Genomic DNA, 12,926 nt, shown 5'->3' on the forward strand with positions numbered 1-12,926 from the left:
TAAAATAAATACCAACTGTTATTTCATTATCCGCGATGCAACTGCTCTGCTGAAATAAAACTAATTTAGTGAAACATTGCATACCATACGTCGACTTATAATTAAATGAAGTTTAATAGTCTTGAATTGTTCATTTTAATATTTATATTTTTCATTTACCTGACTACATAATCATAGTCTTTACTGTTAATTTTTTTAATGTATCATCATGGTTCAGCATCAAATGCGTGATCATACGAAAATATGTCGTAACAAAGAAACAATGCTTCATTTGCATTATTAAAAAAAAAAGCAGTTACGGTCGTAACACTTATGTACAAAAATCCTACCTCACAGAGACATTCCCGGGTCTGAGTGGTACCTGACCATTGACTTGAAGTAAAGTCTCGCCAGTGCATTCATCCTCCTGAGTTTGCGAACCAGCTCTCCGTCGTACGCATCCGGTGGGCCCGAGGAATCGCTCGCGAGCACCTCGTGCATCCGAGTCTCGCGTCTCGTCGCCAACAGGTTATTCCAGGGCGTCCAGGGCTTGCGAGGGTCAAGCCTCGCGAGCCGCAGTCGCTCGAGCTCGTCACACCCCGAAAAGATCGAGCGCCCGTGCCATATGTCATTCACCAGGTAACCAACTGCCTTTGGACCCACGACAAACGCAAGGCTGCTGGCACCGTCTCGTCTGCGGTAAACGAAAAGGGAATTAAAGTAAGGAAAAAATAAATAATTTGGGATGATCTAAAGGGTGGGGCTACCTAACAGCTTCGTGCCTTCGCAGCTCCCTGAGCAACCTCTCGTGGATATCTGGGTAGTGGCCAGGTCGGCGCCTTGGCCTGAGAATCGTGCAGTCGACACACGTTCTCGAGACCCGCTCGCGGTGATCGGTCTCAAAAGCCTCGAGTCCCCTGAGATGCCCGCATGACGGGCACAGTCGCGTCCGCGTTGATTCCTGCGAATTCATTAAAAATTGTTTTCCCCTGTATTAATGATACATTTCTAAGAAACGTGTATCTATATTTAAAAAAAATCTGTCTATATCTGACCAAACTTGTACTCGCACTACTTGAAACTGAATTTATAGGAATACTGATTAAAAAATATCCTGATGTCTGGCAAAACTTGGACTCGTACTACTTAAAATCGGTTTGATGTGAAAACTGATTTGAAATTATTTTCCTGCCTAATCTTACTTGGACTCGCACTACTAAAAATCGGACTAACAGGAAAACTGATTGAAAAATATTCTTTTATCTTACCAAACTGGGACTAGTACTACTTAAAATTGAATTTATAGGAATACTGATTAAAAAATTTCCTCATGTCTGACCAAACTTGGATTCGTACTACTTGAAATAGGTTTGATAGAAATACTGATTAAAAATTTTTATCATGTTTGACTGAACTTGGGCTCGTACTACTTAAAATCGAATCGATGGGAAAACTGATTTTAAAATATTCTTCTGTCTGGCCAAACTTAGACTCGTACTACTTAGAATCAGATTAATAGGAATACTGATTTGAAAATATTCCCCTGGCTGATCTTACTTGGACTCGCACTACTTAAAATCGGATAAACAGGACAACTGATTTAAAAATATTTCCTGTCTGACCAAACTTGGACTCATACTACTAAAAATCGGATTGCTCACGGTTTTCTGATTCCAGACAAATTACCGTGTATACTGCACACTAGGTAAATTTTCGGGAGTTCCCTTACCTTGGCTCGATTGTCGTGGTGAGCTAAGGTGTTTCTAGCTAGGTTGAGAAAGGCGAGCCTCACGCGGCTCCTCAGGTGTCTCAATAGACGCCGCGGCTCGAGTCTCGAGGACGGCGAGGCAGCCTGCTCCAGCAGATACAGTTCCTGGTCTATCGAGTTCTCGAGGCTCGTCGATGCTGCACATGTATGCTGGGACGCGATTCTTTTGACCAAGTACGGGAGCTCAACGCGGTTGCTCGGGTCGCACTGTTGCTTGTTGTTGTCGTCGTAGTCGTCCGGAGTCCGCAGGGCATCGTACACGTCCTTGAATTCGCGGGCTCGCTGGACGCTCAATGTGTCGATGCTTACTGGCTGCTTTCCTGCGTTGTTACCTACGGGATTGTACTTTAGTGCTCGTAAAAAGGGACTTTTTTGTTAAATTTGTCGCTACGCTATAAATACACGGAAACGTCATTCTGAGAATTAACAAGCTTTATTTATTGAAACTCAATAGTGTTGATAAATATTGAGTTGAGAGCAGATCAACACCTTTAATGTGTTGCATTTGTACAGTTTTTTTCTTTGTCAACGTGCGTCAGCGTATATGTCTATTGTATGCGTCCAACGTAGAAGTTATTTAATTTCACACTTCAGGGCTACCGTGCGAGAGTTTAAAGCCGGTATAGATAATAAAAGGGGAATAAAAGATATGGTGGAAAAATATTTCGTCTTGAGATATTCCACGTAGATACGTAATACGAAAATACATGTTTGCAAATGTCAAAGATGGGTGAAAAGTTGGTTTGGTATCTCATTTATTTATCAAAAGATTGTATCTCGATTTTGATGCTATTGTCTCAGAAGTAGTACTCTTTTTTCACTGTTACCTGTGTTTAAAGAGACTCTATCCTGTCAGTTCACGGAGCAAATCAATTCCAAACATGATAAAAGGTGTACTATACTTTGTTGTCTAAGGTCCAATGCAATCAATAATCACCTCTGAGCAGAACAGGCCTCGCGAGCACGTGGAGAAAGTTGGCCCTTGCACGCTCGGCTCTTCTCCTAGCGATGCTGCTTCTCGAGTTTTTTATCGCCCGAAAAGCCTCGACCTCCTGCTCCAGCTTCCTCGCTCGTGCCGCAATCCTCGACTCAGCTTCGTTGTAGGACTCGCGGATTCTCGCTTCCTCGGTGACGCTCCAGTGCTCCACTAAGCTCCGCAAAACCGCGAGATCCAAGAGCTTGTTGACCCCATTATTGGTTGCCGCTGGATTATTCATCAAGTGGAGTTGGCTGCTGATTTCTTGGGTCGACGGAATGGCGTGTTTGGTGCTGCAGTGCATCGAGAAATTCAATTACTTTTGCTCAAACTATTTGGACTATTGATTGGACAAATGAAAAATCATAACATCTGTCTCGTTAGGACGATTTATTTTCATCCTTCCAAGATCCCTTTAAGACATCTTTTCTCGACCATTCAAGATGGTTCGAAAAAATTGTTTTTTTTTTTAATGTCTCCAAGCCTTTGTCGTTGCATGATTTTTATTGACTTATGTATTTTCAAGGCGTAAAAGAAACACTATAAGGATCTTCGTTTTTATTAATATAAACATAACTTGTATGAAGACGATTGTTAAAAGTTCTGACTTTAAACTTTTTTTTTTTTAAGTGTGCTCTTTACACTCGTATACACGTGCATTTTTGTTGAAGTAGTCACGTTCGTATAAAAATAAACAAAGGAACCTTAAAAATATTTTTAAAATAAGACATGTATGTTGTCGTAACATTTTTTAATTATAAGTGCTCATTGTTTTGACAAATTGAAAAATACATTGCAATAAAAAATAATCATTGGAAGAAAAATTAAAGATATCAAAATTATAACTGAGCAATCTTGAAATTATTAGTTTTACGATTAAAAAAGAGTTACGATCACCACTTTAAATTAATTTCAAAAGATATAAAAAAAAGCATTAAAAATCTTTAAAAACTACCGTAAAAATGTGTAATATATTTTAAAAAATTGTAAAACTCATCGTGAAAGACTTAACTGAAACAACAAAAATCGAAACACATCCTCGAGAGGGACGGATTAAAAAAATATCGAGACCACCGATAATAATCCTCCAATGACTCGAGGGTAGAAAGGGACGATCGATTGTTGGCCGTAAGATCCTCGTTCACATCATCCGCGTCGAGTTTTTCAGGTAAACAATTCGAGCCGTCACCATTCTTGTCCTCGATACGCTGCCGACGACCTTGATAAACTTTGTAAATATTTTTATTATTATTATTCATCCCTTTTTTCCTACTCCTCCTCTCTTCCGTGAGTGCACTTATTTTATGTCTAGGGACCCATCGTGTTATTAATTTCTGCAGGGCAGAAAAGAGATGGATGCTGTGGAACGAGTCGTGAGGATGCAGACATCCATCAATGGATAGGTGTATTACGAAAAAAATTGAAGTACACGCGTACGTATATGGAGCAATGAAATAGTTGCGCATCTCCCTTTAACTTTGATATCGACGAAACGAACCAAACAGAATCCATTATAGACTACAACGTGAGATCCGATGTCTTAGTACCTACATACTGGTGTAATATCGATCAAATAAAAAGGGGATCATTTGTTACTTCAACCAAAATGATTTAACCATTTTTTTAAAGAAAGAGTAAGTTTGCCAGCTGACCTTTCACAAATAAATTTTCGCTGCCATAGTTTGGATAATTTTGATGTCCATTGAGATACTTATTCTTTCGGCCATAATGGTCAGTCAATTTTTTTTTTTTTTTAATCATCATGTCTGTTTTTAAATTCAACCGAGAACTCTACATAGTGCAAATTTGATTTGGTTCAATAAAATGTTTCCACATCAGTAAAAATAGATTAAATAAAAAAACAAGTATTACATCAAAGTCGTTAACAATAACAATTTGGGTATCTCTGACCCCTTAAAAAATGATAAAATGAAATAAAATCTTAAAATTGAAAATTCTCACGGTACATAAAATCGTATGATATTAAAAACTTTTGAAGGGCATTCCTATTTTCAAAAAAGCAAAAATAGAATATACACTATATTACATTTCACAGATATCGGGCACATCTCGAGCGTCGAAGAAATGAAGGTTTAAAAATTTAAGCAAAAGTAATATACTGTCGATGCGATTGTTTTGTAATATAAACTTACTTTAACGAACTTGAGATTATTTAAAATTAACTTTACATTTAATCCAAAATTATAATACTTTTGTCCTTCGTTCCATTTTTTTTTTTTTTTTTTTTTTTTTTTTTTTTTTCTTCAAAAAATTTTAACGCTGCATGAAATTGATTGCACCTATGAGTTTTCCTAAAAAGAGAATAAATTACTTAGTTATACCAGTGTTTAGTAGTATTTCCTATTTGGTACTTTGAATCTGGTGGTGATATCTTGAAATCATAAACGACTTTAGTTTTAATAAAAATTTGGAACTTCTAGCTCTTTTCGAAACATGTGTATCATCTAGAGGTTAAAGTTTATAAAAATTTGCAGAATAAGATTATTGAACATTTCATCTGTTTTGCAACAATAACTTGCGGAGAGCACTATTTATGTGGTAACACGATGTAATCACAAGTTAAGGTCAAGCAATTCAATTTTTTTTACTAACTAAATAGTAAAAATTTATCGATTGACATCATTCTCATTAGAAACGCTATGGTCATCCGTGGTCATTACGTAGAATCTTAAAATCCCAAATGACTTTAGTTTTTAAAAATTCGGAACTTCGGACTAACATTTGAGTATTCGTATCATCTAGAAGTTGAAGTTTGTAAAAGTTTACAAGATAAAATTATTGACCATTTCAAATAAGAATTTTCCTTTCCTATTTAAAGTCATACCTAATACTGCACACAAAATAGGAGATTCCATTACGGGTAAAAATGTCTGCACGTCTTCTAAATTTTCGATTCCATAAACCATCTGCAACAAAATCTCTTTATTGTAAACTATTTTACGTACTATACGCCAAAGATCAATACAGTGTTTGTACACTCATGAATAAGTAGCAGAAGAGGCCAAAAATATCCAAATCTTGTGGTGGCAGGGGAAAAGAGGCGCTTGGTCGACCCTACCTTCGTTGGCGCAGGTAGTGTAGGAGAAAAAAGCTGTCGAGTTTGAGTAGATTGGCTGTCGTAGTTTAAGGGTAGGAGCAACAGTAGCTCTTATTTGCTGCGAGTAGGTACGTGGCATTACTTTGCATTGTAATTGGTTGGAGCAATAAATTTCATGTTCCATCGGCCTAGTTTGGTGGTGGTAGTCATGATGTTAGGGGTGGCTCAATATATTATTTACTGAAAACTATGTCATTGACATTGAAAATCACTGACGCACACGTTGGTTTACTCGATGGAATATTTCCCGTTGTAAGCAGAGACCAAAGAAAGAAGTAAAGGTATAAAAAATAAAAAAAATACGATTTTCTTTATTTTTGTTTTAACCATATGCAAAAGGTCAAAAATTTGTGTACTCTAAAATTGATAGGATGCTATGGTTGAAATTTCTAAATTGATCCCTAAAAATCCACATCTGGATCACCTAATTTTTTTCATATTCGAAATAAAAATAAGAAATCTGGAACCATAGGAAAAAAAAACACTCATTGGTTGCATCCGAAATTTTTACTTACTTTTTGAGATACAGTTCACTGAAAAATAAAACTACGATAGAGATGAATGCATAAATATTTTTTCAAGCGTCAAAATCAAAACGAGAATATTTCATCCAACTTTATTCAACATGTGCTGAACAAAATGTTTAGGTGTGTTTTATTGTTTATTTTTTCCAGTTTCTAGTCGATAACAAATATTGATTTTTTTTACTTTTTCCTTACCAAAAAAACAACAACGTGCCCATTGAAACATTACTACATTGACGTTAAATATAAAAATACATACACACCAAGAAACAACTAGCTTGTTTTTTTCTACCAACATCCAAAAACGGGCACTGGATCGATGACATAAAATATTTACCAGTGAATCAGTGCTGGAAGAGAAACAGATTAGAGGAAAAATAAACGAAAAGAAAAAACACGCGCAGGACACACACGAATAATTGTAAATATATTATAAGCATGGCTGCGTAGTAGAAGGTAGTAAAATTTTGTTGTCATGCACATTGAACGCATCAGTACGGACACGCGCTATACTAGGAAATTAAGTATTCTTCCTTGGCTCAATTCTACACAGTCACTAGTTCATTTTATGCCAGAAAGTAAAGATGAGCCATCGGAAATTATGGCCTTGGTAAGGAAAAGCTCGGAGAAACTTTTATAAAAGCCTATAATTATATGTCCTTAACCGCTGGAGTATGGGGTGCGTTGAGAGAGTTTTGTATACGTATGTGTTCGGAATAAAGCCTTATTTTTACTTTCATTCTTTTTCTATTTTTATTTAGATCAGTTAAGCGATTCATGGAGGAATAGCTGAAATAGAAAATAATGCCTCAAATACTAATGCAACATTTGATTTAATCCCTGTCTTCAAATAATCTTGCTTGTATATACACTTATAGCACGCAGATAAAAATTAGCACAGAAAATACGTTTCCTCGATGTTTTAACTTTAGGAAATAAAAATTAAAAAAAAAAAAAGAAAAAAAAACTACTCACTTGGCTCAATCTACTCAAGACGAAGTTATTATTTTTAGTTTCCTTTCAATATTTATAAGTATTAATGTTTTCATCCGAAGTTTTTTCTATAAGGAGATAATACTGAATTTCTTACAATTAAGACAATACAAACTAACCATATTACAATTTTCAAGCTTAAAGTAAACTCAGCGTGGTTTATTCTTTTAAATTATTAATTTATAAAATTAATTTATAAAAATGAAAATAGAAAGTCATTAATACTTAAAAGGTATTTAATTATATTTCTTATTTTCTGATTTTATTGTACTAATCAATTTTCTCCTTGCCATATGAAGATTAGCGACTGTGCACTGAACTGCTTCTTCACAATCTGAAGAAAAGTATCTCTCACTTTTTGCAATTTTTACCGGAAACCAAGTAAAATACGCTTATTCTCTCAACTACCCAATAATATTTCATAAAAGAAAACTAAAAAACATATTCGTACTTGCAGCAGTAATTGAACATCAAATTTCTAAATTGCATAAAAAATGGAGAAATCATGATTCGTACGCAAATTGGTCCTAGAAATTTCGGTCATTTAATAAATTTGGCACGCTAAAAACCAACTAAAGTTTTTAAAAATTAGCAACATCAAACTTTTTTAAATGTACCAAATAAACTTTTATAAACATATTTTAATAATTAAATGTTTTATAAAATAACAAAGTTATTAAAAAGTTCATCGTTAAGAATACCGAATCTGTATTAAGGGGATTAAAAAATTTGTCATTCATTAGTTTCATTGTAACCCGTCCTACATGGATTGGCTTCTTATTTGTTTGTTCCCAAAAATACAAAAAAAAGAGGGGAAGTGTGGAAGGGATAAAGTATGTTGATGGGCGTGACATTACTCCCACTTGATGTCCAGTAAATTTTGGTAGTGGGAAATAGAATACCATACCCTTCAAGGCACAACCCTAAAACGACACTGTCTGTCAGTGCGCCAGCTAGACAACACTTCAACATAAAGTGATTACCGCATACAATATTTCCGATTCAGTTTAACGAAGAAGCCTAGCTTTTAACTTCATAGTCATTGGCGAGAAGTGTCTTGCAAAGCTCAAAATATCAAAACTCCCAGCATCGAAAGAGAGTCTATTCCAGCCGTGCCCAACTTGGTCCAAGGAGTTCCGGGGAATCATTATTTGCGTCACGAGTGTCAAGTTATCAAGTAAGTGCATGTTGAAGTCTTCTCTCTACAGAACTATATTCATCTCGTCATTAGCGAAATTATATTGTTTTCTATTAACTGATATATCGTTTTAAAACAAAAGCAGCGGAATACTTCTCAATTCATTAAAAGCTATAATATCTTTGAGATTATATAAAAGAGTAAATGTTTAATTTTCATGTTATTGTTTTTGCTTATTATTTCTATTATTAATACCATTATAATTACTACTCACATTATTTATCATTATTACTATTGCGATTTTCTTTTTTATTATTATAATTTATATCATTATTATCATTATCATTATTATTATTATTATTATTATTATTATTATTATTATTATTATTATTATTATTATAATTTAAAGTGTGCCTTGGCGGAAACAAACATAAAATTTTCTCTTTCTTCACCATAAGCATATGTCAAAAAAAAGTTTATTTGGCGCCAATTCAAACTATAAAAATGCAGTATTAGCATAGAAAAGCTTGAATTTTGTTATGTACGATACATGCAATTTTTTACACATTAACGTACTTAATGCATATTAAGTCATCCTTAAAAAATTTATTTTCTTTTAATAACACTGGTGCTTAATCTTTGCAAATTGGCGCTAAATTTGCTTAATTTTTCTTGATGTAAGTTTACACGCTTAACCAATTTTTTTTTTAGCAAGAGATTACATTCGATAAAAAAATTACCAAAAGCTAAGCAGATTTCGGCAAGCCCGTTATCTTATTTTTTGCATCCTGAGTATTTAATTTCAATCCACTTTTTTGTTTCTTTAATTTTTCATCATAGATTTACGATAAAGTTAAAATGTGAAGAATGATACAACTGACGATGAAAGTAATTAATCAAACTTACGAAAATTGACTTTCGAAGAAAATGCAAAATTTATCTTTTCTAGTATATTATGAATTGTTTATCTTAAAATGCCTGTATCAGATTAAAATTTCGATGATATACGTAACAATTTTGCTTTGCTCTAATTTTGGGTGCATCTAACTGTCAATACACAGACTTTTTTGATATTCTTAATAAAATGAAGTCAAGCATTTAAAAAAATGTCATTGTCTCTGTAAATAAGTCTGTTTTTCGATCATGTTGTCTATCTTATATTAAACCAATTTGTGTAAACATCGCTCGAATTGTAAACACGCTTTCACACCACTACACTCTCACACCATTGTACGATTCGCACAGTAAGCACTTTTTTGAATTCGCTACATATACGATGTTTTTAATTTGCTAACCTTCTCTCGCAACGGGGGGAGCATGTTTAGTCGAAACGACTAAAATTCGTAGACCGCCTTGTGAGCGGTGGAGGATCAACCTCGCAGCACGCTGAAGGTGGCAGCACACCGAGTTCACACAAAATTCATCGCATATCCACATATGCAACCGCCAGTCAATATTTTTCTTACCTTCTTCCTTTTTCTCCTTTTGTTTCAGTCGGTACAATTAATCGCTCTCGCGCTAACTCATTAAGTCTCTCTCTATACTCTCATTAGCTAAACATTTCTCTCCTTCTCTATCCTGCACCTACATGTCCATCTTCTTTGCTCCCATGAAGTGTCCTCGGGTCATAGGTCTCTCCCCCTCTCTTGATTGCTTACATCGTTCTCTCTCTCTCTTTTCCTGGCTTTTCACATAAGGTGTAAGGGATTGATGGGTCCTGACGACTGCAGCGGGTGGGAGAATTAAAAAGGGAAGGAGGGTCTTGCGACTACTTTGAGTGAGCGCGCTGGGTCAGTTCCGAACTATCTGTCTATACAGAGTGGTCTACAGTTGTCAACTGCGATCTCGAGTATCTGGCATAGTTGGGTTTTATATTCGTCCTACTGGTTTTTACATCTTTTCTCATCATCATCACGCACACGAGTATCTGGGAGTCACCTTTTTGGGGTTTATTTCTCTTACGCTTTCCTTTTTTTATCATCATCGTCATCTTCATCATCTTCGAGAAGCTCGGCGTGCTGCGAGTAAAGCACGGCGAAAATCCGCTTCACGGACCGTGCGACGTTTGTCAATTCATGAGTTTTTTCGAGACACGTGCAGACGCGCACGTATACGTTTTCTACACACAATACACAAGTACACACTCTTCATTGCAGGAATTTTATTTTAAAATTTATTGTTCAACCTCACTCGTTTGTATTTTCATTGATTTTTCTTCTCTTGGGTTTTTCTTTTCGGAGTTTTTCCCTTGAGCCACGAAATATATCTTTGTTCGTGGCTCATAATCAGTGCATTTTAAATTTATTTCACCTAGTTGATTTCCATCCTCCGTTTCGATAAATTTAGCAAAATTGTCTTTTTTTAGGTGGATTTTAATTAATCATTTGTAAATTGAGTAGTTTTTTTTGTGCCGCAATCCCTCCTAAATTTCAAGTAACAAATAAGTTGACTTCGTCGAAATAGACGCAGCCAACAGGGCAGCAACACTCTTGCTACAATTCAAACTCTTACATCATACTAAGGCAAAAATATAGTAAAAAGGCTAAAAAAAGTTTTTAAATTCAACTTTAAATCAAGTGTAAAATTGTATTGTCGTGTGTGTGTGTGTACGTATGTGTGTATATCACCTGGTACGATATTTCCATTTCAGTTTGACGGAGGAGCCTAACTTTCAACTCCATAGTCATTGGCGAGAAGTGTCTTGCGAAGCTCGAGACAACAAAACTTCCAGCATCGAAAGAGAGTCTGTTCCAATCGTGCCTGGCTCAATCTAAGGAATTCTTGAAAGTCATTGTTAGCATTACCAAAGTCAAACTATTACGTAAGTACATGCTCAAGTTCTCTCTGTTGCAGAAATATAATGATCTCGTCATTAGCGAAATCATGTTGTTGTTTTTTACTATAAATAAACTTTAAAACTAGTGTAATACAGCACAATTTGTATCTTAAAGCTATCTTTAAGGTTATATAAAGACGTAAATGGTTGTAGAGCAATTTTTTTCCTATAAATAACAGTAGTACTTGATGTTAGCAAAAACTGTTCTTAACACGCATTACAAAACTTTTGTTTAATCAAAAGATTCTACAGAACTCTAACTACATCATCCACTATTTTGTAAAAAGCTGAGTAAATTGTATAATTTATCCATGATTAAAAAAAAATGTTTGTCTGAAATAATTAAATACTAGCCTAACATACATTGAAAGCAAGAATATACAAATGCGTATTTTACAATTTTCATGCCTAATTAACTTGGGACCATGCAATAAAAATAGTATAGTTGAACAAATTTTATATTTTCATTCAATTCAATATTTGCTTTACTATGCATTAAAAGTTATGCTCTCGGTAAATAGTATCGTTTTTGCTAAGTCGTATAAAGTACCTCGTTTCAAAGATTTATTTAATTCTGTGCGCAAACGCTTATATTCTCTTAATCTATTTTTAGATGAAAATGATGATGCTTACGGGTATTATTATTATTTTAACCACTATGCCATTGGTGCCATGTCATGCAAGCGATAACATGGAAGGTGACATCCCATTAATTTTGGGGGTACAAAATTTTTATAAAACGACTAGCATAGGCATCGTATATAGAAGCAACGAAGGTGAGCAAAAATAAAGTGTTAATTAAAGAGATAAATACCTGAAATTATTAATTTTTTTCCCAATATTACAGAAATTCATTCAGTAGTTAACATGGTGAAGGCATTTTCGAAAAAACAGGTTTACTCGGTCGCAGTGACCATAGCGGATCTTCCCGTGAAATACCCCAAAATAAAAAATTACTCAAAAACACTCTTCGTTGTATTTTTAAACAGCGACAATGATTTCAAAAAATTTTCACTTTTCTCCAAGGATCATAACCTATCGCCACATATTTGGCTATTACTATTTGAGTCAGCTACCACTGGACAAATTTTCAACATATGTCGATGTCCTAAAAAAAATTATTTCCACCTAAACGCATTAAGCGAGATTTTAATAAAATGTGGAGATAATCAAGACATTAATGAATGGTTTACCCTCGTCTCTGGGAATGAATTACAAGTTAACAAATTATTCGAATGGAGCAAGGAGAAACAACTAATTGTCAAAGACAATCGAGTTTTAACTGAGAGACGGAAGAATTTGACCGGAGCATCGGCTAAAATTTTTGGGGAGGTAACGAATTTATTAAGTAGAACGTCGGTTTGTTTTGAAACAACAATTATTGCATATAAAAAAATTAATTAATTTTTGGCAAATTTTTCAGCCTTCTACTTTTTATTCTAAAGTAGTTGAAGATTTTGCATCGGACTCTGGATTAGCATTTGAGTATAAAAACTTGACCTACAAGAAAAAAAAATCGAATTCAAGTGTTAAAAATACGTCAATTAATTCCACAAAATTATTGAATGAAAGTATTATTGTGCCTGGAGTATAT

The 12,926-nt window shown here is 34.7% G+C and overlaps 1 protein-coding gene across 1 annotated transcript in view; it reads right to left on the reverse strand.

Annotated features, from left to right (window-relative positions):
- Window positions 1-330: 330 nt before the first annotated feature.
- The window catches only part of LOC106642829 (IQ motif and ubiquitin-like domain-containing protein), a 32,650-nt gene continuing 20,054 nt past the window's right edge, over window positions 331-12,926 (reverse strand). The window contains exons 4-8 of the mRNA XM_089595508.1: window positions 3,798-3,951; window positions 2,685-3,016; window positions 1,709-2,079; window positions 747-940; window positions 331-673 (exon numbers count right to left, since the gene is read on the reverse strand). Of these exons, the coding sequence (XP_089451634.1) occupies window positions 331-673; window positions 747-940; window positions 1,709-2,079; window positions 2,685-3,016; window positions 3,798-3,951 (1,394 nt within the window). The remainder of the gene's footprint in view (window positions 674-746; window positions 941-1,708; window positions 2,080-2,684; window positions 3,017-3,797; window positions 3,952-12,926) is intronic.

This window comes from Copidosoma floridanum, unplaced genomic scaffold, assembly GCF_036245765.1.
Source record: "Copidosoma floridanum isolate Cflo_tuat_1 unplaced genomic scaffold, Cflo_Japanese_pri ptg000025l, whole genome shotgun sequence".
NCBI classification, from domain to species: domain Eukaryota; kingdom Metazoa; phylum Arthropoda; class Insecta; order Hymenoptera; family Encyrtidae; genus Copidosoma; species Copidosoma floridanum.